A 22,622-nucleotide genomic window follows, 5' to 3' on the forward strand; every position below is an offset into this window, starting at 1 on the left:
AATCTTTCAATCGTTCTTGAATAAAGAACCTCTGTTTCCAGATGACACCAATGTAAGTTAACAAAGACTACGTATGTGGTATTGGGTAAAACTGTTTTTACGTCGACAGTAGAAGGTGCCCTTTAACAAGCCACATAACAGAGGTCTAGGGGAAAATATCTAAGCTGAACGTTGGTAATTAAGGGGTATTTCCTCAACTTCAAAATCTTACTTGCAGGTTTGATGTCCGAGTTACTGGACAGTTTACTAAACATTGACCATGGCATTCCAATTCGCCCCTTTGTAGCTATTAGACTGCTGATTCTCTGCATACTCGGAAGTACGAAGAAATGTACATGTTATTCCCCTAAGCCTAAATTCCATCCCCCAGTTAGAGAGAGGCTTTGTGGGTTTACCTGAGTATAGAACACACATATTGAGTCATGACACAACATTTATAACAATACAATTACGTGTTTTGGGGAATTTCGAGATCAAGGCAGAAAATTAGGCTAAAAGTGATTCTTAGTTGCATGTCAAGTCAACATCACAGTTTTTAAATTATTTTAAAGAGTACCAGCATGTAAATGTTTGATTATCACAGCTTCCCATATATGACAGCCATTGGTCAGGTCCAAGACCCTAGTGGTCTAGTACAGCAAATGCTGACCCTAATTATACATTCTGTGCTATGAAGTGACAAATTGACTAATTGAATTCTTCCAGATTTTACTCCAGAATCTTATAAAGAGATATACGAAAACATGTGGTTAAAGAATTTGCTCAAATTTGTGGCACTCTATAATCGCACCCCAAAGTAATAACGAGGTCCTCTGCGGGGATGTGGCACACAGTTTGAAAGTGACCATGTACATTTGAGTGGAATGAAGTATGTGACAAACTGGAAGCAGCCATTTTAGCAAAGACCACTGCAGTGCGATGCATCCTCCTAAAGGCAGGCGGCAACGCTATCGCTGCAGAACGGAGATCTAGGACCGAGATTAGCCAGGACATAGTTCATGAATGTGAAATATATTTTGCCGTTCTTTTAAATCGAAAGTACTCATGTATGTCATTGGCTGTTCATGATATGCAAGTAGTAAACATGCCCGAAAAGACATACATATACAGCTGCTTTTATACGGAAGGGTGTGTTCTTGCGTGTTACACTGGATATCACTTACGCTACCTTCCACTTTTCTACACTTTTTAGATTATGTACAAGGATGACCTGCGCTGGCTGAAAGGAATTGGTTGCTTCGTCTGGGACACCCCTGAAATTCTGCATTCTAAGCACGCCTATGACCTGCGCGATGATGTAAGTCTCAAATTCCCAGTGTGATGTCACGGTTTTGGTTTTTGGCCAGTTGCTCTATTTCTACAGGATGTCATCATTCACCAGGGCATTGTCACAGAGGGTACACATTTGAGTAAAATTACTTTGCAAGGGGAAGAGATCTTCCGGCTAACACAAATATACCCCCTTTTCAAAGTAATTCAAGTGCAAGTATATGCAGGTTTTGGATCCCATTGTATTTTCTCCAAGTATAAAATATACATGCAGTCGTGAATCTTTCCATTTACACTGTATGTCAGATTCACAAACAGAACAAAAATGTAAAAGCTGGGCCATTGCGCTCACTCAATGTTCTGGGAAAGTTGTCAAGTTGAAGGAATGAATTTGATGTCGCAGCCAGTTTACAATCCAGCTTTTCATATGTGCCGCATCGTGGAATTTGAGATAATAGACTCCTCATCATTCACAGTGTGTACCTGAAAAACAGTCATCGTGCATGTCTTAATCTGAGGGATTGTTTCTTTCTGCAGCACAAATACAAAGCCAAAGCCCAGGCGATGAAGCAGAATTTCACTGCGGTGATGGATACGCCAGTCTACGTGCAGGCAGTCACGAGTGGGAAGCAGCAGAGTGATGTAAGTTTGTTTGTTTGTTTGTTTGTTTATTTGGTATAGCGCAAACAACCAAACCCGGAAGGGTAGCTGGGCGCAGGCAGCACAAGAATACTTGAGAACTTGGTTACAAGACAAAACGGTTATGCAGATAAGATGAACGCATATACAGGCAGTACAGAAATACAGATAGAGCAGGTTGCCTAGAGTCCACTAATCTAGTTATACTCATCCGAAGTCTTTAGAATAAGTGGCGGTGAGGTGGTCAGGCTACGTGTCGATGGAGCGAATCCAGGTGAGGACTTTCCGCCTGAAGCTAGTGTAGGGTTGGTCCATTCTGAGATCAAGAGGGAGTCTGTTCCAGGTTTGAGCAGCTATGACTGGGAAGCTGGAGCCGCCCGCAGTACTCTTTTTATATCTGGGCACCACTAATGTGTAGGCATTCGTCATTCTGGTGGGCCGGTTTGATATTCTCTTGTTGACTCTGTTTACCAGGTAGGGGGGCGCTATGTTGTTGAGGCATTTAGAAGTAAGGGATAAGGTTTTAAGCGCAATCCTGTCTTTGATTTTTAGCCAATGGATATTTTCCTAGCAGTGGAGATATGAGCTCTATTAGGAATGTTTAAGGCTACTCTAATAGCGTTATTTTGGAGAGTTTGGAGTTTGTCATGGATGTATTTGTTAGATCCAGCATATAGGGCATTACAGTAATCCAACTTGGATATGATAAATGCGTTCGCTAGAGTAATGCAACTAGTTTCCGTTAGGAATGGTCTACATGCTCGGATCAGTTTGCAGGTGTATGCAGTGGAGGATGCTAGTGAGTTGGTTTGTTTCTTGAAGGTGAGCGCTGAGTCAAGATAGACCCCGAGAGTTTTGACTTCAGGCATCACTTTGATGACATTATTGTCTATGTTAAATGAAGCATAATTAGGGTCCAATTTTTTGATGGCCAACTCTGAGCCGAGGATCAGTAACTCAGTTTTATCATCGTTCAGGCAGAGGCCGTGAGATCCCATCCATGCCTAAATGAGGAGATATATCTTATTCACTAAGGCTGTGTCTGCCAAGAAGTTGCCCGAAAGGGGGATAAGGATCTGCGTGTCATCTGCGTAATTAGTCTAGATGACACCCAGTCAGTCCAACTTGTCGAACAAAGGCTTAGTGAAGATGTTATACATAGTTGGAGATACACATGATCCTTGAGGGACACCGCATGAAACTTGTGTGGGATCAGCAGCTGCTAGGGGGGAGAATACTCTCATTGTCCGGTTTGCCAGGAAGGATTGTACCCAGGTTATGGCATCACTTGAAAAATGAGCGGCAGAGCTGAGGTGATTGCATAAAACTGCGTGATCTACCAGGTCGAAGGCCCCGAAAGGTCAAGGAGGAGTAGCATAGCTGATTTGCCATTGTCCTTCAACTTGTCAATTTGGGTCTTGAGGTCAATCAAGGCTGTTTCGGTACCATGAAGGGGACGGAAGCCTGATTGCCATGAGCCTAGTAAATTGTTAGCTTCTAAGTAATCCTGAATTTGCAGATACGCTACTCTGTCGATGATTTTAAGCAAGAATGGGACGGTGGTGATAGGTCTATAGTTTGTCGGTATAGCAGGGTCAAGTGTTTGTATTTTTAGCAGGGGGAGCACCCAGGATTGTTTTAGGTTATTAGGCACTAGGTTGGACTTAAAGGATGCATTAATGAGTTTAGAGATGAAGGGGGCTAGATCTCTAGCTGCATCTTCTAGCTGCATCTTTTATGATTTGGGCAGGGCAGTTATCTCCTTTGCAGTTGGATGGTTTTAGAGATAGTATGATTTTTTTCTGTCTCTAATATGGATATTTGTCTGAAACTGAATGGGTGAGGAGTGTTAGGCTGGTTTAGAAGGGGCTCTGATTGAGGTATGGATTCAGTTTGCAGGAGCAGGGAGGCTTTTTTATTTGCAATTTTGGTTTGGAGCAGACAAATTTTGCCCGCCAGGGCATTTTGTATATTAGTGCACCAGAGTTTATTTTTAGGGATGTTATCAGTCGGGGGTATGGGTGATTCCATTTCCCGGAGGATAGAGAATAGTTCCTTGGTATCTGATTTAGCCTTAGATATTCTGTTGTTAAAGGTATTCCTTTTGGTACTTATAATTTCCTTTTTATACTGTTTGGCAAATGTGGCTCATTTGATTTTGTTCTCCACCGTGGGTGAGTGTTACCAAATTGATTGTAACTTTCTTTTTTGAATTCTGAGGTCTTTCAGCTGTGGTGTGAACCAGTTGTTCAAATGACAGAGTTGTTTACTTTTGCGAATTTTGGTGGGAGCAATCAAATCAAGTGCCTTAATCATCGTGCTGTTGTAAACTTCCACAAGCAAAGTAGGGTCTGTAGTATTGTCTAGGTTGTCGAGGGTGGGGAGAAGGTGTGGTATGAGTTGTTCTGCTGTGATATCTTTTTTACTTCTGGTGGAGAGAGGCGGGGCCATGAGTATAGGTTTGGGTCGGATAAGGTCAAGTGAGGCATTGAAAACAATTAAGTAGTGGTCGGTCCAGGATTGTGGCAGAATGTTGGTGATGCTAATGTTACAATTCCGATCAGCAACCCAGTCTAAGGTCCTGCCTTTGACATGAGTGGGGGAGAAGACTTTTTGAGTTAAGGCGTAGTCATTCAAAAGTGTAGCAACAGATAGGGCGTGTTTGTCATTACAGTCATTGAAACCCAAGTTAAAGTCTCCCACTAGTAGAATTTGAGCATGGTCTTTAGTGTTGTTGGTTAAGATACTAGTCAGGTCATCTTCAAAGGATCCTAGTGGTCTCAGCGGGATGCATTTTGCAGACTGCATCCTTTGATGGGCCTGAACATTGAGGCCAGGACGTAAATATTCCCACTTTGCAGACCTCTCTCTCTCTCACACACACACACACACAAACACTGCAGCTGCATTATGAACGAGCAAAATGTCTGCATGAGTTGATTGCGCATTGATGGCAGTGTATCATTGTGACTTGCTAGAACTTTCCCCAACAAATCAATAAATAGCACCGGGATCTCAAAGTGGAACCCACAGGAGACAAATCCACTCCACGTTTTCTGGATATCCACACAGAACATATGTGAATAGAGTACATCTAAGTGGGAGCCATTTACTTAGTCAGTGGTTATCAAGAAGACCTGGTGTAAGTGGGGCTCTCTATGACCAGGCTGGGGACCACTAACACAGGGAATGTAACCATGAAAACAGGGTAAATTGCATGCACACATATGGTAGTTGCAATGAAATTGTCATTAACATACCAATGTAAAAGAAAGATACACATATAATTGCTTCGATAAAAAAGGTAATGATCAGTAAAGTAATTGTTTGACTAAAAACCAGCGTATCCAGCGAAACGCAGTGAGTAGAGGCTAGGATTCACGTCAAGGGAGAGCAGCTCATTGTTTACTTGAATTTGAGTAAGTCTTTTATGCTACCAGACATGTTCAGAATGGCAGCTAGGTTCGAAAATGCGTTGGGAGCTCAGCGTTTTCAAGCACCCTCCAGTGCTTTTCCAGCAGTTCACTCATACAAATAGCCACACTCGGGTGGTAAAGCTTACAGGTAACGGGGATTTACAATGAATACAAGAAGCTGGCTAGTGGCTTCTCCTGGGGAACACGTCCCTCAGACCATTCTCTTCCCTGCATCCGTGAGTCCAGTGCTAGAAATGGAAATAATTTACTGGGGGACTCCTATCATCTTCATAGAACCCAATCCTGGTGAATTGCATAAAAGCAAAGAGCATTTTGGGAACATAAGAATATCCATAATTTTAAATTTGAAACATGTCTTATAGTGATTCAGTAAGAAACCCTTTTGAGCGAATACTGTAAGTTGGTCTCTGCAGTTTTGATTGGTCTCACTACGCTCCCTTAGAAAAAATGCCTGTACATTGCAGGACATGCATGCCAGTTTGGACAGCTGCAACAAGTATGTGAGGTTTTGGCTGTTGCTGTATTCAGTTTCCCGTGCAGAGTCTAAGCTTGTTGAAACGTGGGTTGCTTGTGCATGTGATAACTCGGCTTCCAGGGAGGATCCTGTTCTGGCAGCGCCGCCTGCTCGTACCGCTTTCAGAAGACTTGGCAGCGCCACCTGCACTTTAAAGTGCGGGTTGCATGTCCGTGTGATAACGTGGCTTCAGAGCAGATCTGTGAGTGTGGTGGGTAAGGCCCTGGCTCTGGGGACTGAGCAGCGCTCAGACAAGACTTGTCTTGTTGGAGCACCGCTCTGTCTTGTTCCTGACGATTTCCTGGGCTGCATAGGTTACATAAAAGTGGAGCTGAAGGGAAAGATCTGCACGTGCCATAATAATCTGCATTAGCCTGATATACAGTGGGGGCACGAGACGCGCACATTGAAAAATATAGTCAAATATGCTTAATAAGCTTTGAATAACATACAGTAGAGCAGTCATTTATTTAGGATGCAGAAAAACAACACAGCAGCCCATTCGTCAATGCATCCCATCAAACTCAACCCGGCAGCCTCATATACGCCTGCCTATGAAAGGGTTAATTAGATGTGAATTGGGAATAATGGAGACAGAACAAAGGAAAGCAAGAAATGGATGCCTCCCTATTTCCTAGAGGTTACACTCGGACTCGAAAAAGCATTCATTTGTGTGGACCGAGCACATTTCAACAATTTGAAAAGTAGTGGCAACCAGCAGCCCGCCGACCGTCCCTTTCTGTGGTATTCAATGTGTGAGTGCAGAGTTAGCCTTTGCATGCACATTCAGAAGGGGGCATTGCACATGCAAACCTCCAGGCTCTCGGGCAATCCCTTTGTGCATGTTTCCAATATGGAGGCATGTGCAGGGACAAACAAGTCCCCATGAGAGAGGTGCTATTATCTTGGCTTTTGCCGTCACATCTGAGCTAGACTACCATCTCGTGCCCAGCCAACTATGTGTATTTAGCCATTTTGCAAGCCAAAAAAGCAACATGCAAAATTGTTCGCAGTTGCCTGTTTTAACACCAGGGGCTATGCCCATCTTTATAAAAACCAGGAGCTGGCGTCTCGACTGAGCCAGCACACAATGATTCATTGTCAAAAACATGGCTAAAAACGGCTCTGGCGTTTGACGGCTATATGGTATCCCATTAAGCTGCACAGAAGGGTACAAACGGGCGACCATATGGGGGTCTTGTGACTCTTCTTCAACATGTCAAATTCTTCCTAGACCCCTCCTCTGAGCAATTGGGTCCAGGCAGACGTAATGTTACATCCAACCTGTAGGCGGAACAGACTGCACTGGACTCCATCCCTACATAATAGAGCCAACAAGGATTTTTGGAAGGCTGGTGGATATATCAATGCATGATAGGGAGGCAGCCCTCTCAGTTGACAACTTTGAGCCCTTCATTTCTAGTATAACAGGCGCGTCATCTCAAGGGAATGGGGGAAACAGGTTGCAAAGGCACTCCCATCTTCATGTATATGGTGCTGAACTGGTCATAAGAAGAAGGGGTGTCAGCAAATCCCTAAGACACATTCATAATGACGCCCTTCTGATGCCCGTCCTAAAGCACAAAATTATTAGACAGATTCAACAGGGCCACAAGAATTGGTTGTGCTCTACGAAGGTGACCCGCCTCCAGAGAGACGCTGAGTCCATGTTGTCAGTGTTGATCTGCAAGGACTCTGGCACCTTTTGGTCACTTATTAAATCTAGAGGAAATGGGCTGGTTGGAAGTTTGGTCAACGCTGTTGGGGAAGCCAAGTGGGTCGAGCCCTTTGAACTTTTTATGCTTCTCCCACGTCTAGCCTTGATATCAGCAGGAGTGGTGCTTTTGTTGAGGATGCAGGACTTTTGTTGGACCTTTCGGAGCTTAATCTGCCTGACAGGTGTAATAGCTAGATGTAGTAACTCTAATGCGCCAGGTCCCAATGATCTCTCAAATCGCCTTTTTAAAACTAGCCCTCCTTTGTGGGCTGAAATACTACAACATCTATTTACGGACATTGCTCGAACCCTGCAATTTCCTCCTACCAGCTCCGACCCACGCACGTGGGAGGAACCAACATCAAAGGGAAGCGGGGAGTCGGCGGCGCACACAGAAGTGTCCCGCTGTGAAGGTAAGCGGGGTGGGGGAGTCGGGTAGGGCTATGCAGGGATGGGGAGGTGTGTAAAGGGATCTATTTGATCACTGCGTCGCACCGTAATTGGCGTAGAAATTTTTAATCGGCGGAGTTACGGGCGGCGCAGTGATCACATAGATTCGGATCTGACTCTAAAATCTTCTCCACCCTAGTGTTGGAGCATCTGGAAGCATGGGCTAACAGCAACCATCTTCTGGCAAGATGGCAGACAGGCTTCAGGAAGGGGATCGAGACACTTTTAATCGGTGTGCTGGTTAAATGCATACAGAGTATGGCATGGGCAAGGGGCTCCTGAGCGGTCTACACGGCCACAATAGATCTGGTTGCAACTTTTGATGCAGTGGACCGAGCTCACCTTTGGGGAAAGTTAAAAAGATGGGGAATCCCTTCGGGACTCCCTAGACTACTTATTGGGCTTCACAAAGAATCATCTATAAAGGTTTGCCTTAATCATCATGGCAACTTATCCCGCCCAACAAGAACGGTTAGAGGAGTAAGAGAGGGGTGCCTCCTGGCCCGCTGCCTTTACAACCTGTACATTGCAGACATAGGCCCCCTCTGACAAGCAGCTGCGCTGGCATCGCTTTAGATCACACAAAATAAGGTGGTGTGGACAGGGTACGCCGATGACCTTCTCATCTTTGACACTACTCCTGTCGGCCTACAGCAGATTTTGAATGCTTTTAGTACATTTGGCTGTGAGAATGCCCTGAGGGTCAATCCTGCTAAGACCAAAGTAATGGAAAGCTCTAATACGCGCAGGTCTGCACCTTAAAAATGGCACACGCAAAACATACCAGTGGAGAGGTTCCATTCTTTTATCTATTTGGGTTTCCACATTTCAGCTAAACCATGACTCACTCCTATTCGCGCATGGCTACACTCCAAAGCGGTAAAACTCACAACTCAGCTGCAACAAGTGGATACCGAATTCGGCAAGTTTTCTCTTTTACCTGGTATGAAATATTACAAAGGTAAGAATATCCCAAAATTACTATGTGGGATTGAGATTTACAATCCTGCTTTAGTTGAATATCTGCTGACTTTGGAAGCCCTTATTTGGCGAAGAGTGTTGCGCCTTCCTTCGTCTGTCCCCATTCAAGTATTAGACACAAACTAGGACTTGTCTCCCTTAAGTCCCGAGCACTGTGGCAATGTACGTCATTTTTTAGGAAGACGCTTGTCCCAACTCCGGATTGACTCTGGGAGTTGTTTGGTGAGGCATTGTTTGGGAGGAGGCCAGTTGCCTTGGCCGTATTAAAAGAGCGTGCCCACTTGTCACTGCTGGTAGTTGGCTGTTCAGAGAAAGACCCAATTGAAAACCCAGACAGGGTGAACATATTGCTATTGAAGGCTGATTGGGCGCGCACAGTAGCGAAATGTCATGCGCACCCTGTCGTAAGTCATCTTATTTCTGACCATAAAAAGCAGGGCTGTTTGGCCCCCCATCTGTCAATGTATGCCAGTTGGGCGGCACACTCATCTTCTCTGAGATTCCGGTTAAGTCTAATAAGGACTAGAGAGACGCTTCTGAGATATGGGTCTCTACGGAAGCTGAGTCATTTTGCAGGTTTTGCAAGAATTGTATGGTTAGGGAAACAACACGACATATGCTTCTGGAATGGCCAGCCCTGTTACAAATGCGGATTAAATAAATACTTGCACAAATTCAATAGGATGAGGTGTGAGAGAATTGAACTAATCTCGCATTGCTGCTTGTCTGGTAATGCTACCTCTGCCGTTAATGCGGTGGTGGCAGTTCTGGACTCTCTTGGCCTTGGCGGTGCTATAAATGTAAAATAGATGCTGAAATAGTACTTTTAAATTACTTGCTTTTTATTTATTGTTTTCTTCTTTGTCTTGAAGATATTTTAATGGTTCAAAAAAGTATTCCTTTTTTTACAGGTTTTTCTTTTATGTCTGATGAATTAATACTTTGTATTATTATTTTTTTTAAAGTTATTTTTTTTAAAGGTTAATTTGTTTAACCAATAAAATAATTAAAAAGGATATATATTTCTAGCACGTTGGCCATATAAGGACCCGTTATACAATGAGCTACTGCAGACTGATAGTGCTTCATGGAGGCGTGCCCTGGAGTGTGATTGCATGCCATATCACCAGAGACAACTGTATCACACCCCGCTTAAGCACAACTCCAGATTTATAATGGAGAATTCATAATCCATGGGCATGACTAGTGGAGGTCAGAGAGAGTGCAGCTTGCGGCATAGTAGAGCAAAGGTTGCATGCATTGGCCGAAGCAAGACCGCAAACTTCTGGATGCCTGTGGATCCCCAGGCCCGTCTCCACCTCCCCAGTGACAGTCCTAGGAGTAGTGTGTCCTAGTGGCATGCAAGCGCAGCTGACCCGAGACCGCCCCGCAGCACCCATGAGGGCGATTCAGCCGGATAGACTCATCCTCTTACCAGCCATTGCTATCATATGGGCTGTGGCCACTTCCACAGAATGGAGTAAGGAAACAATGGACCAGAAAACGAATGCACTGCACACACTAACGCCACAAGCTGCAAATACATACGAGATACTTCCGTGCACAAGACACAACCCCCTAATGGATCAGGTAGAAACATGGGAAGATAGGAGGAAAGAGGAGTGGTGCATTATAGGAGGAAGGAGACCTGGTGCATTATAGGAGGAAAGAGAAGTGGTGCATCTATGGAAGCAGGCACCGGCTTGCTGTTTTAATTTAGGAGATGTGCTCTCCCCCAACTAGTGCGCTCACCCCCTTCGTGCAGTGTGGGCGGCTGCCACACCCCCAGCAGACTGCATTGGAGCTGGATGTAGGTGCCCTTGCCCTGGCATAGAGATACCCCATGAATTCCAGAAAGTAGCATATCATAGAAAGACACTTTTACGAGTCTCCACCCAGGTAACGATTGTCCATCAGAAGACACTTCTGCAATTGTACCATACACAGGCAGGCATTTAGATGGGGATTGAACAGAGCATGCCGTGGTGAATTGACATATGGGATGCGTGTTGTGGGGGGTGGCACAGAGGTTGTTCATTTGCAACATGTTTGTCCTGATAAATACACACCTTTGTGTGTTAGACCCACCTTAGCCGGTAAAATAGCTCAGCGGGTGGAGCACTCGCTGCTGCGATCTGTGTGTGATCTGCAGGTCACAGTTTCGAATCCTGGAAAGACCAGCTCACCCTTTCTAGGTCGATGAATGAGTACCTACTCAGTTTGGGTGGTATTGTATGTATAGATGTTCAATGTAAAGTGCTTAGGCCCCTATCAGTGCTATATGAGTAACACATCATTTACTGCGCATGAACGCTGGCCTGCTGGCCTGCTGGTCTGCTAAGAGATTCTCTTTATTTATTTCCATAGGTTGTCTACCACGCGGATTATGAACACAATGTCAAAGGGAAGGTGGCTTCAACGACTGTCACCGTGGATTTGGAAAGAGCCAGCCATGCAAACAAGATACAGAGTGATGTGAGTACAAGGAGCGTATCACGTGGAATTCCCGCTCTAGCTGCCCCTAGCTGGGTATCATTCCGGCTCTATGTTTGGCTATGACTCAGCCTGCGTTTTCCCTCACACACCCGACCCCACCACCTGTCGCCCCGATGGGGAATAGAGATTACATCTCGCATCTATGCAGTGGTCGAAGTGTAAAAATAGATTAGTGGAACTTTGTTCCCTCTGCCCCGCCCCATTTTCTGCCCAGTCCTCCCATTCTCACCGTCACCCCCTCTGCCCCAATCAAACCCCATATTTGGGTCCTTCCCTTCCTCCACTCCACCCGGCAACATTGTCTTTTACAACAGTACTAGTAAGACTGAAGGATTTCAATTATCACCATTAGTGTCCCACTCAGCATGCACCTTCCCACAGCCTCCCCTTCACCACCCACCTTTTGCACCTCTTAAAGAACATGGCCAGCCACAGACACCCCCTCCCATCGCCTGCAATGAGTCTAAGCCTAAAGCATCCATATGCAGATCGCGATCAAGATGGCTGTTTTGGCTGCTTGGGAATGGGGTTTGTGTGCCAAGCAGTCTATTGAAATAAATAATCATCTTCCAGCTCCCGAGAGATAGCGCAGTGCAATGTTGCACTGGCTTGATATCAGCAGGGCACTGGTTCGAGTCACTGATAGGGATGAAATAAAAAAGTATTATTTAAAAAGGTTGCCCGTCCTGGACGGCTGTGTGGGTCGCATAAACTACCTAGGGGGTGGCTAGGGGGGGCTATAGCCCCTGATCTTTTGGTTGTAGCCCCGGATAGAATCTCAGGAGCTACAGCCAAAAGACTAGCTAGCCCCCAGTCCCAACAGTTCCAACATCAGCTTAGCCCCGGGTCTTTTCCAGACCTAGCAACTCTCCTGGTCGTACCCTTTAGTTCCCGCCCACTTTGACCTCTGCATCTTCGTGTCTGGGTTCCTGGAGGCCCCTCCCCTGAATCTGCATTGGGGATGCAAGGCTTAGCGGCAACTCCCTTCAGCATACCTTACAGAGTCCAGAGGACAAGCTTCCTCCTTCCTCCATCTCCGAACCCGCTCTGCTGCGGGCTCATGCTGCCCACTTTCCTGCACCCGCTCTGCACTGATACCTATGAAACGAACATGGCTATAAAAATGATATTGCCAAAAATATCTTGTACTTGAAATTGCGTGCACTTGGTGCCACAACCGGGTTCCAATAGTGTTAGTGCCCTTGTCAGAGATCACTAACGGCTTAATTGTGTTTTACTCTTGATAACAGCTCCCACTTTACTCAGTACCGTAGGTTGGGATGCAGGCATTAACCACTGTAAGTGCATTTCCTCCCAAAGGAACAAATGCTCCCCACCCTGGTCAGATTGTCACTCGAACTCACCCCATTGCAAGAAGATCACTGCTTCCTGTCAATTCTGATTTCCTATCTATTGTATGTTCTTTTGGGATCAAAAGAGAATTATTCCTCTCTATAAAAAGACATAAATAAATAAAAAAAGATATACATTACACAATGATCCTCAATCTGGGGCTCGCTCATCCTGCTTGTTTCGCTGTAAGAGTGCGGTCGCTCGCATTCATGTAGCAAAAAGGGGACCCCTCTCCCTTTCCCCCACTGTAGAGGAGTGACAGCTGCTATTCATTTCTCTTACTGGTAGGAATTCCCCTTTTGAATCCACTGGCTCTAGGTCAGCGATCCCTTGGATTCTTTGCTGCACCAGTAGAGATCCATTCCTGGGTCATCAATGGATTCCAGTTGAAGGTCTCTGGCTTGTGTTGTGGAAGATGTGGGCGCATTTAATGCCACATGGATATCAGCCGCTGCAGCCCCCGCTCCCCCCGGGCAATCTTGTCATCAGGATATGCCATCACTGCAGATCCCGCTTCTCATTGAATCAGTTTTGAAGGTGCATTCACTGACCTGTGAAACATATATTTTTTAAACATGCACTCTGCAAAGGACAAACCATTTACCAAACAAAGTTCATACGGGGCCACAACTGAGGTCTTCAACACACCCCTTCAGAAATAATCTAAAAAAAATCCCTCTCTAAGGGGTCTCTCTGCATTGGACCCCAGTCCCATATGGTCCACTTCACCCATCCAAAGACCCAAAGATCTGGTCTTCGGTTGAACCATCGCTACACCCAGGGGCATTGCTAGGGGGGGGGGCTAAGGGGGCTATAGCCCCTGATCTTTTGGTTGTAGCCCCAGATAGAATCTCAGGAGCTACAGCCAAAAGACTAGCTAGCCCCCAGTCCCAACAGTTACGACATCAGTTTAGCCCCAGGTCTTTTCCAGACCTAGCAACTCCCCTGGCTACACCCTGTTGTTGTACAGTGCTCCGTTGCTTTCCAGCTAGGTTCGCGCTTTATAACACCTACTATTTAAATGCATACACACAGCCACTGCCAAAGCCCCCCAAAGGTACAAACCTGCATAAACTAAGGACATAGCAGACCCAAGCTCCAATCCACTGTCTAGTACCTAGCTGGTAACTGGCCAGCCAATGGTTCTGTCGGGATCTAATCCAGGTGACAAATGACCAAGATCCCCCTTCTTCTGATCGTTTGCTGGCAGACTGTGGGTAATGAGATGGCACGTCTTTAGGACGCAGTAGCCACCCCAGGAGGCACCTTTGTTGGCAGTCCTAGCAGAGAAGTCAAGGGATGAATAGACATGGTACCCGGTCGCCCTTCTCGTCTGCCTGGGCAGTGAGAGCAGGTGCTGTGACCACTACGTACCCAAATCACAGAGGGCTTTCCAGCTTGCGGAGAAGAGATCAAGCAACTTATGAAAGGGGCCTAGTCTGCCCTGCGTGTGTGCAAAAACCATTGCACCTGGCCGGCCCTCCATTTGCAAAATGCATCTGAGGGGCCCTCGCCATTGAGGGTGTTAAGATCACTTGTGAGTCCATCCCTGTGACAACCTCTCTTCCATGCCTGGTTACCAAGCCTTGTCTTCCGGTTGCAGTGCAGAGACATTCAAAGCACATCATCATCAGGGGAGGTTGTAGGCCCTTGCCTGCCTTGCAGTGCTCGCACCAGAAAGTGCTCACTCCAAGTGATGGGACCTTTCAAGCCTGTCACCTGCAGTGCTCTCCCAGGAACGCCTGAGTGGCCGGCGGTTGCTAGGCAATGCCTATGTTGAAGGTGGGGCGTGCCTCTGACACTTCCTGGGGTGGGTACACCGTCATTGTCACAATGAAACACGTGTTGATGGTTTATGTAACTTTAACATGTCTCCTTTTTCTGCAGAATCTGTACCGCGATGCTAGTATCAAATCCCGTGCCAAGGGATACCAGCTCCCGCTGGACATGCCATATATCCAGCAAGCCAAGAAGGCCCAGGCTCTCGGTAGTGATGTAAGTGACACCAGCCCACTATTGGCATCTGTCCGCCTGTCCATTCGTTCAGTCTCTCCAACTATCTGTCTGTCTGTCTCTGCCTCTAGGTGTGTCTAGTCTCATCAATCATCTATATAGCCGTCTAGCCCTGTCCATCAGCCTGTATCCACCTGTCGGTTGGTCCACCAATGTATAACTCTCCATTGTTCTCGCTCTCTCTCACTATCGACTGATCTATTCAGCTGGGGTTATTCTTGTATGTTATATGTTTACCAATCCAGCAGCACATGCCCCCTGCTTCTATGTGGCACTGCTGTAGCTGGCGGTTATAAGAGCATAATAGACAGTTACCTACTATTTTGTATGTTAACAAAACTTGCCCTATATATTGACATCAGGAATGCACAGAAATGACATCATTGCAGTCATTGTCTGCAACTAATGCACAGGCATAAGGGAAACTGTAGATGTGATGTTCATGAAGTCCTGCCTTTGAAAGCATTAAGAACAGTTGTCATAAATAGGGGCTCATTATATGTTCCCTGGTCACGAAAAAATGCCAGACAACTGCAATTATTTCTGCAGTGGGAAAACACAAGCTTAGCAGTGGGGGCAAATATATGCCGGAATCAATGACACTGGTACTACCGGTGCCAGTAATTCCGGCAATCCCACCCCAAAGAGACTGAATGGAATGGGAACTTACTGGCGTCTCTGCCACCCGCAATATCCTGGAAATACCAGGACAGCAGAAACGGTAAGGCAGTTTTGGCGGTATCACAGTGAAATTACCAGCAAAACTGTAATGAGGGCCATAGTCTACTTATACGGACCCCTCGGAAGCTCGCACTGAGCAAATCCTGCTCGACCTAGACTTTGACCCACAACAGCAGAGCACTTTTATGTTATCTATTTATTTATTTGGATTTATATAGCACTTTCACCAAAGCACTGTAATACAAAAAAGGCTTACATTAATGGCCACATAGTTATACGCGATAAAACAGATGCAACCAAAATTGAGCAAGCTCCATTAACGATTGGGTGTAGAAGGAAGGAGGGCTTTCAAAAAAGAACGAAAAGATGAGGTTGCAGGAACAAAATGTACAGGCAAGACTCCGAGGACAGGCACCAGAGAAGAAAGATGGGAAGGAGCAAGACCAGGGATACATTTATTTCGTTTAAGAAAACCCATTAGTTATGCAATATTTCATTTATTAAACCCCTTTAGTTATTATTCAAGAACAAAGTGGGAGTTGTGGACTTCTGGGATGTTTGTATGTCTAAGAGAAATTTAGACAGCACAATGCATTCAGATTTTATCCATACGCCACTTTCCAGTATCCCTGAGTATCCCTATTGCTTGGACGTTTTGCATAATGGGAGTCTTCACTAGGATTTCCTTGGTACTTGTTCTTATCGAGTACAAAACTGAGACATAGTGAGAACCCTATGCCTCCGGTATGTGCTCATGACGGGGCAAATCACAGCAGAGTAAAACTCCTGTGGTTCTCTTTCACTCTCTGTCTCTGTCTCTGTCTCTGTCTCTCTCTCTCTCTCTGTACAGGCATATTCAGCTCTCTCTCTCTCTCTCTCTCTCTCTCTCTGTGTACAGGCATATTCAGCTCTCTCTGTCTCTCTCTCTCTCTCTGTGTACAGGCATATTCATCTCTCTCTCTCTCTCTCTCTCTCTCTCTGTGTGTACAGGCATATTCAGCTCTCTCCCGCTCTGTCTCTCTCCGTCTCTCTCTCTCTGTACAGGCATTTTCAGCTGTCTCTCTCTCTCTCTCTCTCTCTCTCTCTGTCTCTCTCTCTCTCTCTCTGTGTGCAGGCATATTCATCTCTCTCTCTCTCTCTCTCTCTCTCTCTCACTGTCTCTCTCTCTGTACATACATATTCATCTCTCTCTCTCTGTCTTTCTCTGTGTACAGGCATATTCAGCTCTCTCTCTCTCTCTCCCTCTCTCTCTCTCTCTGTACAGACATATTCAGCTCTCTCTCCCTCTCTCTCTCTCTCTGTACAGGCACATTCAGCACTCTCTCTCTCTGTCTCTCTCTGTGTACAGGCATATTCAGCTCTCTCTCTCTCTGTACAGACATATTCAGCTCTCTCTCTCTCTCTCTCTCTCTCTGTGTACAGGCATATTCATCTCTCTCTCTCTCTCTCTCTCTCTCTCTCTCTCTCTGTGTACAGGCATATTCAGCTCTCTCCCTCTCTGTCTCTCTCCGTCTCTCTCTCTCTCTGTACAGGCATATTCAGCTCTCTCCCTCTCTGTCTCTCTCCGTCTCTCTCTCTCTCTCTCTGTACAGGCATATTCAGCTCTCTCTCTCTCTCTCTCTCTCTCTCTCTCTCTCTCTCTGTCTCTCTCTCTGTGTACAGGCATATTCAGCTCTCTCTCTCTCGCTCTCTCTCTCTCACACTGTCTCTCTCTCTGTACAGACATATTCATCTCTCTCTCTCTCTGTCTTTCTCTGTGTACAGGCATATTCAGCTCTCTCTCTCTCTGTACAGACATATTCAGCTCTCTCTGTCTCTCTCTCTCTCTCTGTACAGGCACATTCAGCACTCTCTCTCTCTGTCTCTCTCTGTGTACAGGCATATTCAGCTCTCTCTCTCTCTGTACAGACATATTCAGCTCTCTCTCTCTCTCTCTCTCTCTCTCTCTCTGTGTACAGGCATATTCATCTCTCTCTCTCTCTCTCTGTCTCTCTCTGTGTACAGGCATATTCAGCTCTCTCTCTCTGTACAGACATATTCAGCTCTCTCTCTCTCTCTCTCTCTCTCTCTCTCTCTGTGTACAGGCATATTCATCTCTCTCTCTCTCTCTCTCTCTCTCTGTGTACAGGCATATTCAGCTCTCTCCCTCTCTGTCTCTCTCCGTCTCTCTCTCTCTCTGTACAGGCATATTCAGCTCTCTCCCTCTCTGTCTCTCTCCGTCTCTCTCTCTCTCTGTACAGGCATATTCAGCTCTCTCTCTCTCTCTCTCTCTCTCTCTCTGTCTCTCTCTCTGTGTACAGGCATATTCAGCTCTCTCTCTCTCGCTCTCTCTCTCTCACACTGTCTCTCTCTCTGTACAGACATATTCATCTCTCTCTCTCTCTGTCTTTCTCTGTGTACAGGCATATTCAGCTCTCTCTCTCTCTGTACAGACATATTCAGCTCTCTCTGTCTCTCTCTCTCTCTCTCTCTCTCTCTCTCTGTGTACAGGTATATTCAGCTCTCTCTCTCTCTGTACAGACATATTCAGCTCTCTCTCTCTCTCTCTCTCTCTGTGTACAGGCATATTCATCTCTCTCTCTCTCTCTCTCTCTCTCTCTGTGTACAGGCATATTCAGCTCTCTCCCTCTCTGTCTCTCTCCGTCTCTCTCTCTCTCTGTACAGGCATATTCAGCTCTCTCCCTCTCTGTCTCTCTCCGTCTCTCTCTCTCTCTGTACAGGCATATTCAGCTCTCTCTCTCTCTCTCTCTCTCTCTGTCTCTCTCTCTGTGTACAGGCATATTCAGCTCTCTCTCTCTCGCTCTCTCTCTCTCACACTGTCTCTCTCTCTGTACAGACATATTCATCTCTCTCTCTCTCTGTCTTTCTCTGTGTACAGGCATATTCAGCTCTCTCTCTCTCTGTACAGACATATTCAGCTCTCTCTGTCTCTCTCTCTCTCTCTCTCTCTCTGTGTACAGGTATATTCAGCTCTCTCTCTCTCTGTACAGACATATTCAGCTCTCTCTCTCTCTCTCTCTCTGTGTACAGGCATATTCATCTCTCTCTCTCTCTCCCCCTCTGTGTACAGGCATATTCAGTATTCTGTGTATATTCGTATATACTTGTGTTTTTGTGTGTGTGCATGCATATATATATATGAACAATGTGAACATTGCTCAACGAGTGCATTCCTCCGTTCTCATGATATATGTATATTTATTTTACAGATTAAATATAAAATGGCGTATGAACACATCAAAGCCAAAGCCTACACCCTCGGCCCAGACAGCGTGAACATGACCAACATAAAGAAAGTGAACGGTGTGCTTAATGAGGTATGTTGCCCGAGAATTGTAAAAGGGATTCAGGTTCTGTGCGTGCTTTAACACGGTTACAGAGTGATGGGCTGAGAGAGGTTGAGACCCATGTCTAACGTGTCCTCTAGGGCTAGGGCTGCATTGCTGTCATTGGGCCAAGGAGAGCAGTGCATTGCTGTCATTGGGCCAGCTCGAAACGCTGCATTGCTGTCATTGGGCCAAGGAGAGCAGTGCATTGCTGTCATTGGGCCAGCTCGAAACGCTGCATTGCTGTCATTGGGCCAAGGAGAGCAGCGCATTACTGCCTTTGGGCCAGGCCAAATGTTGCATTGCTGTCATTGGGCCATCTCGAAACGCTGCATTGCTGTCATTGGATGTTGCTGGCCAACCTCATGAAAACATATGTGATAAACCCACAGTTTCCCTTTGTGCTATTTATCAACAGGCAGTTTTACATTCAAGATGTATTTCCCCAATATTTGTTTGTGGAAATATATTATCTCTTGATTGAATCCAGGAGGTTTGATGGTCTGGCAAAAGTAGGCGTTAATTCATAAATCCAAACATTTAAGTTCCATTATTTACTGGAGCAAACGTACAATTGGAGTGGCACCATACAAGACTGCTGTGAACAGAGCCAAACATTTGTAAAAGAAACAAACACGTTTCTCAGTGGTGCAAGGACAAAACTCCCGCTAAACAGTAGTGCTCCTGTCAATCCTCTCTCCAAAGTGTTGTGGGCCACATTAAGCTTTTTGAAGAGCTTCGTGGGTCATGCGAGGCTCCCTGCTAAATCCCAAGCTGACTGCTTCAGGTGTCTTGCTAAATGGCATGGCTGGTGCCAGGCCGCTCACTAATCCTTGTGATTAGGCTACAGTCAGCGATTTTGCTAAACATCAAGATGGCGTCATGTGTTTCGCTAAATGCAATGGATCATGTCATGCATTTAGATATCTCTGATGGCAGATGTCATATTTCCAGCTAAATTTCCTGTCCTGCTTTCCCCTTAATCCTCATGGCTCATGTTAGTTGCTACTATCGTACTTGCACATGTCCTTTCTGTTTCCTTCAAAATATGTTGATCAGTGCCTCCACAAACAGAAACCCACTTCTGGGCCTGAAGCCTGGTCAATGCACACCAAGAGGTCAAATGCAGAAATATAAATCAGAATGCATGGAAAAGGCATCTACCTAAGCCGTGTTTCATCCTACTTGGACTACTAACTATGGCACAATGCTCCCATTACTGAACAGTTTAGGCCTTAGTTCCTTCTACAGCACAAAGAGGGGAGTCTTCCTAGAAACCTTGTGGCCAGTATTAAGTACAACTTTCGAATGTTATAAAACTAAACATGCACAAACGCATTTCAGAGGTGAGTCATACCAAATGGTGTCTTCAGGTGGACTGGTCCAGTTTCCAACCTGTACTTCCTTGGCGCACTACGTGCTCCTCCAAGACATGATTTTAAGGGTGTCCTAGATTTCCCTTTTTAACATGCGCCTTCTTTTCTTCGTATCATGCAGAGGCTGTACCGCCAGCTCTACCACAAACAGAAGGACAAGATCCACACCACGCCGGACACCCCAGAAATCCGTCAAGTGAAAGCTACACAGGAGGCCATCAGCAGCGTACGTTCTCCACTTACCCAACTGCGAAAATCAGTGCATTTTGAACAATCAGTGAGCGGGCACTCATCTCTCTGTACATGTGCATTTCTCTCTTCCAGCTGGTCTACAAATCCGATTACGAAAGGTTGAAGGGCCACCTGATTTCCATGCCCTACACCCCAGAACTTCTTCACTGCCGCTATGTTGGAGACATCACAAGCGATGTGAGCAGCCGCACTCAAATCATGTTCAGCCCAGGGCTGAATTAATGTGATTGTCCTTATCTATTTCACAATGTTATTTACCTTGCTAGTATGAGTATTAGTATTACTCATTATTTTCTCATGTTACTTTTACTTTCATTACTCATTATTGTCTCTACTATTATTGTTATTTCTAATATTGTTGTCAATATTATCATTGGTATATCAACATTATAATGTCACAGTTTGCCATTGCTGCATTAATTCTACTTTGAAACTCTCCTTTCACTATTGCTAGAATAAGTACAAAGAGGATCTCCAGTGGCTGAAGGGCTTGGGATGCTTCTTGTATGACACTCCTGACATGGTCCGGGCACGGGACTTGCGTAAGCTTTGGGTAAGTTCTTCTGCACCATTCATGTATTCCATTGGGTTTGGGGTTTTCTAAAGTCCAATGTTACTCCTACACTCCCTTGCGCATGTTCGCTCTCAGGACTGTTCACCTCAGAGGGGCAAGCTCATTAGAAAGGAAATGTCACAGAATGATCTCCTAGTAAGAGACATTCCAGGATGGGAAAGGGTTTTGGAGAGCTGAGCTTTGGTCGACAGGCTTGTTAGTAAGATGTGACATCAAGTCGGTCTTCCTTTAGTCCAGACTTCCCCTTTCCCTCATGTTTCTTATCCACCTAGGCTGGATCTGATTAGAGACAGGTGTGCACTGCATAACTGGTCATGCTGACGAACATGCCCCACGTTCATCATGAACGGGAGTAACAATTTCCTTAACAGAAACATCATCAATATTCTATGCTGGCTGCTCCAGTATCTTTTAAGAAATCCCAAATCACATCTTTTTTTATGAAGCCCCCCTAAACCTTCCTCTCATGGACAATCAGAGCGGCACCGAATTCCGAAGACAAACCACCAGGACCAATGAAATCTTTCTCTTCCTCTGCCTTCTCCAAAGGTGCTGGCCCCGTGCCATATGCTGAAGCATCTAATAAGAGTCCTTGTATTTACACGCCAGTCTCGAGTCTCCTTGTCAGTTCCTCCCCTGATATCCATTAGTAGTACTTCACTTATACACTATCCTATGATACCCTGTAGTAGTAGCAATGCCTACCTCTGTTGAAGGGGAAAACATCCAAAAAGCCTGCATTCGGGGCTAAGGCCTGCGGGGGCTGCAGGGGTGTCCCCCGCACACTTGTCCACTATATTGTGAACGAGGGTTGCAGGGGTGTCCTCCGCAGCCGATCCCAAAAGTTAAAAAAAGAGAAAAAAAGGAAAGGACCCTACTGCGCCGGTTCCCAACCATGGAAGTGAAAAGGAACAGCCATGGCAGGGACACAACATATCGGCGGCACACAGCGCAATATGCAGCCACAAGGTAAGTAGGGGTGGGGGTGGGGGGTGGGGGCCTAGTCAGAAATGTTCAGACTTTGGAAAAATAATCTTCAGTCTTTTCTCTCTCGAACATTACCATCATGGGATTATAACCCCGAACCTTGAAGGGTGATTGACGAGTCCCAAAATAGGTGTACAAGATACGCACAGCCCTGTCACAAAATCAAACGTTTAAAAAATCAGTACCAGTAATTAAGCCTGTAGTCCGCACACTCTCTGCTCACCACTCTTTCCTCCCCTGGTTGCTTGTAGTTGCCTTGCTGCAGAATTGCCTGCCCCCCCAACTTTTGTTAGCTCCCCTCTTCCTTGTATTGATCCTTTGTGATCTGCGTCCCTCATAGTGCACCTCCCCCATGACTTGTAAAACCCTCTGTTACTTCTTGAAGCTAGGTCTGCGTTCAATGAAAACCCTCACAATAATGATTATAATAATCTGTAAAATGTGTATAGGTATTGATATCCCCTGTAACAACTTTTTCAAGAAATTCCCCCCCACGAAAGTATACACACTGCAAATATGAATTCACTGTTATCAAATGTTACATTTCTTAATAGTGT

At 45.7% G+C, this 22,622-nt stretch overlaps 1 protein-coding gene across 30 annotated transcripts in view; it reads left to right on the top strand.

The window, feature by feature from the left end:
* The window catches only part of NEB (nebulin), a 359,744-nt gene that overhangs the window by 226,996 nt on the left and 110,126 nt on the right, over window positions 1-22,622 (top strand). For all 30 annotated transcript variants that reach the window (XM_069616457.1, XM_069616464.1, XM_069616462.1 and 27 more), the window contains 8 exons: window positions 1,193-1,297; window positions 1,807-1,911; window positions 11,375-11,482; window positions 14,744-14,851; window positions 18,760-18,867; window positions 20,374-20,478; window positions 20,577-20,681; window positions 20,959-21,057. In XM_069616457.1, the coding sequence (XP_069472558.1) occupies window positions 1,193-1,297; window positions 1,807-1,911; window positions 11,375-11,482; window positions 14,744-14,851; window positions 18,760-18,867; window positions 20,374-20,478; window positions 20,577-20,681; window positions 20,959-21,057 (843 nt within the window). The remainder of the gene's footprint in view (window positions 1-1,192; window positions 1,298-1,806; window positions 1,912-11,374; window positions 11,483-14,743; window positions 14,852-18,759; window positions 18,868-20,373; window positions 20,479-20,576; window positions 20,682-20,958; window positions 21,058-22,622) is intronic.

The sequence above is a fragment of the Ambystoma mexicanum genome, chromosome 9 (genome assembly GCF_040938575.1).
Source record: "Ambystoma mexicanum isolate Mex_15411 chromosome 9, UKY_AmexF1_1, whole genome shotgun sequence".
Lineage (NCBI taxonomy): Eukaryota > Metazoa > Chordata > Amphibia > Caudata > Ambystomatidae > Ambystoma > Ambystoma mexicanum.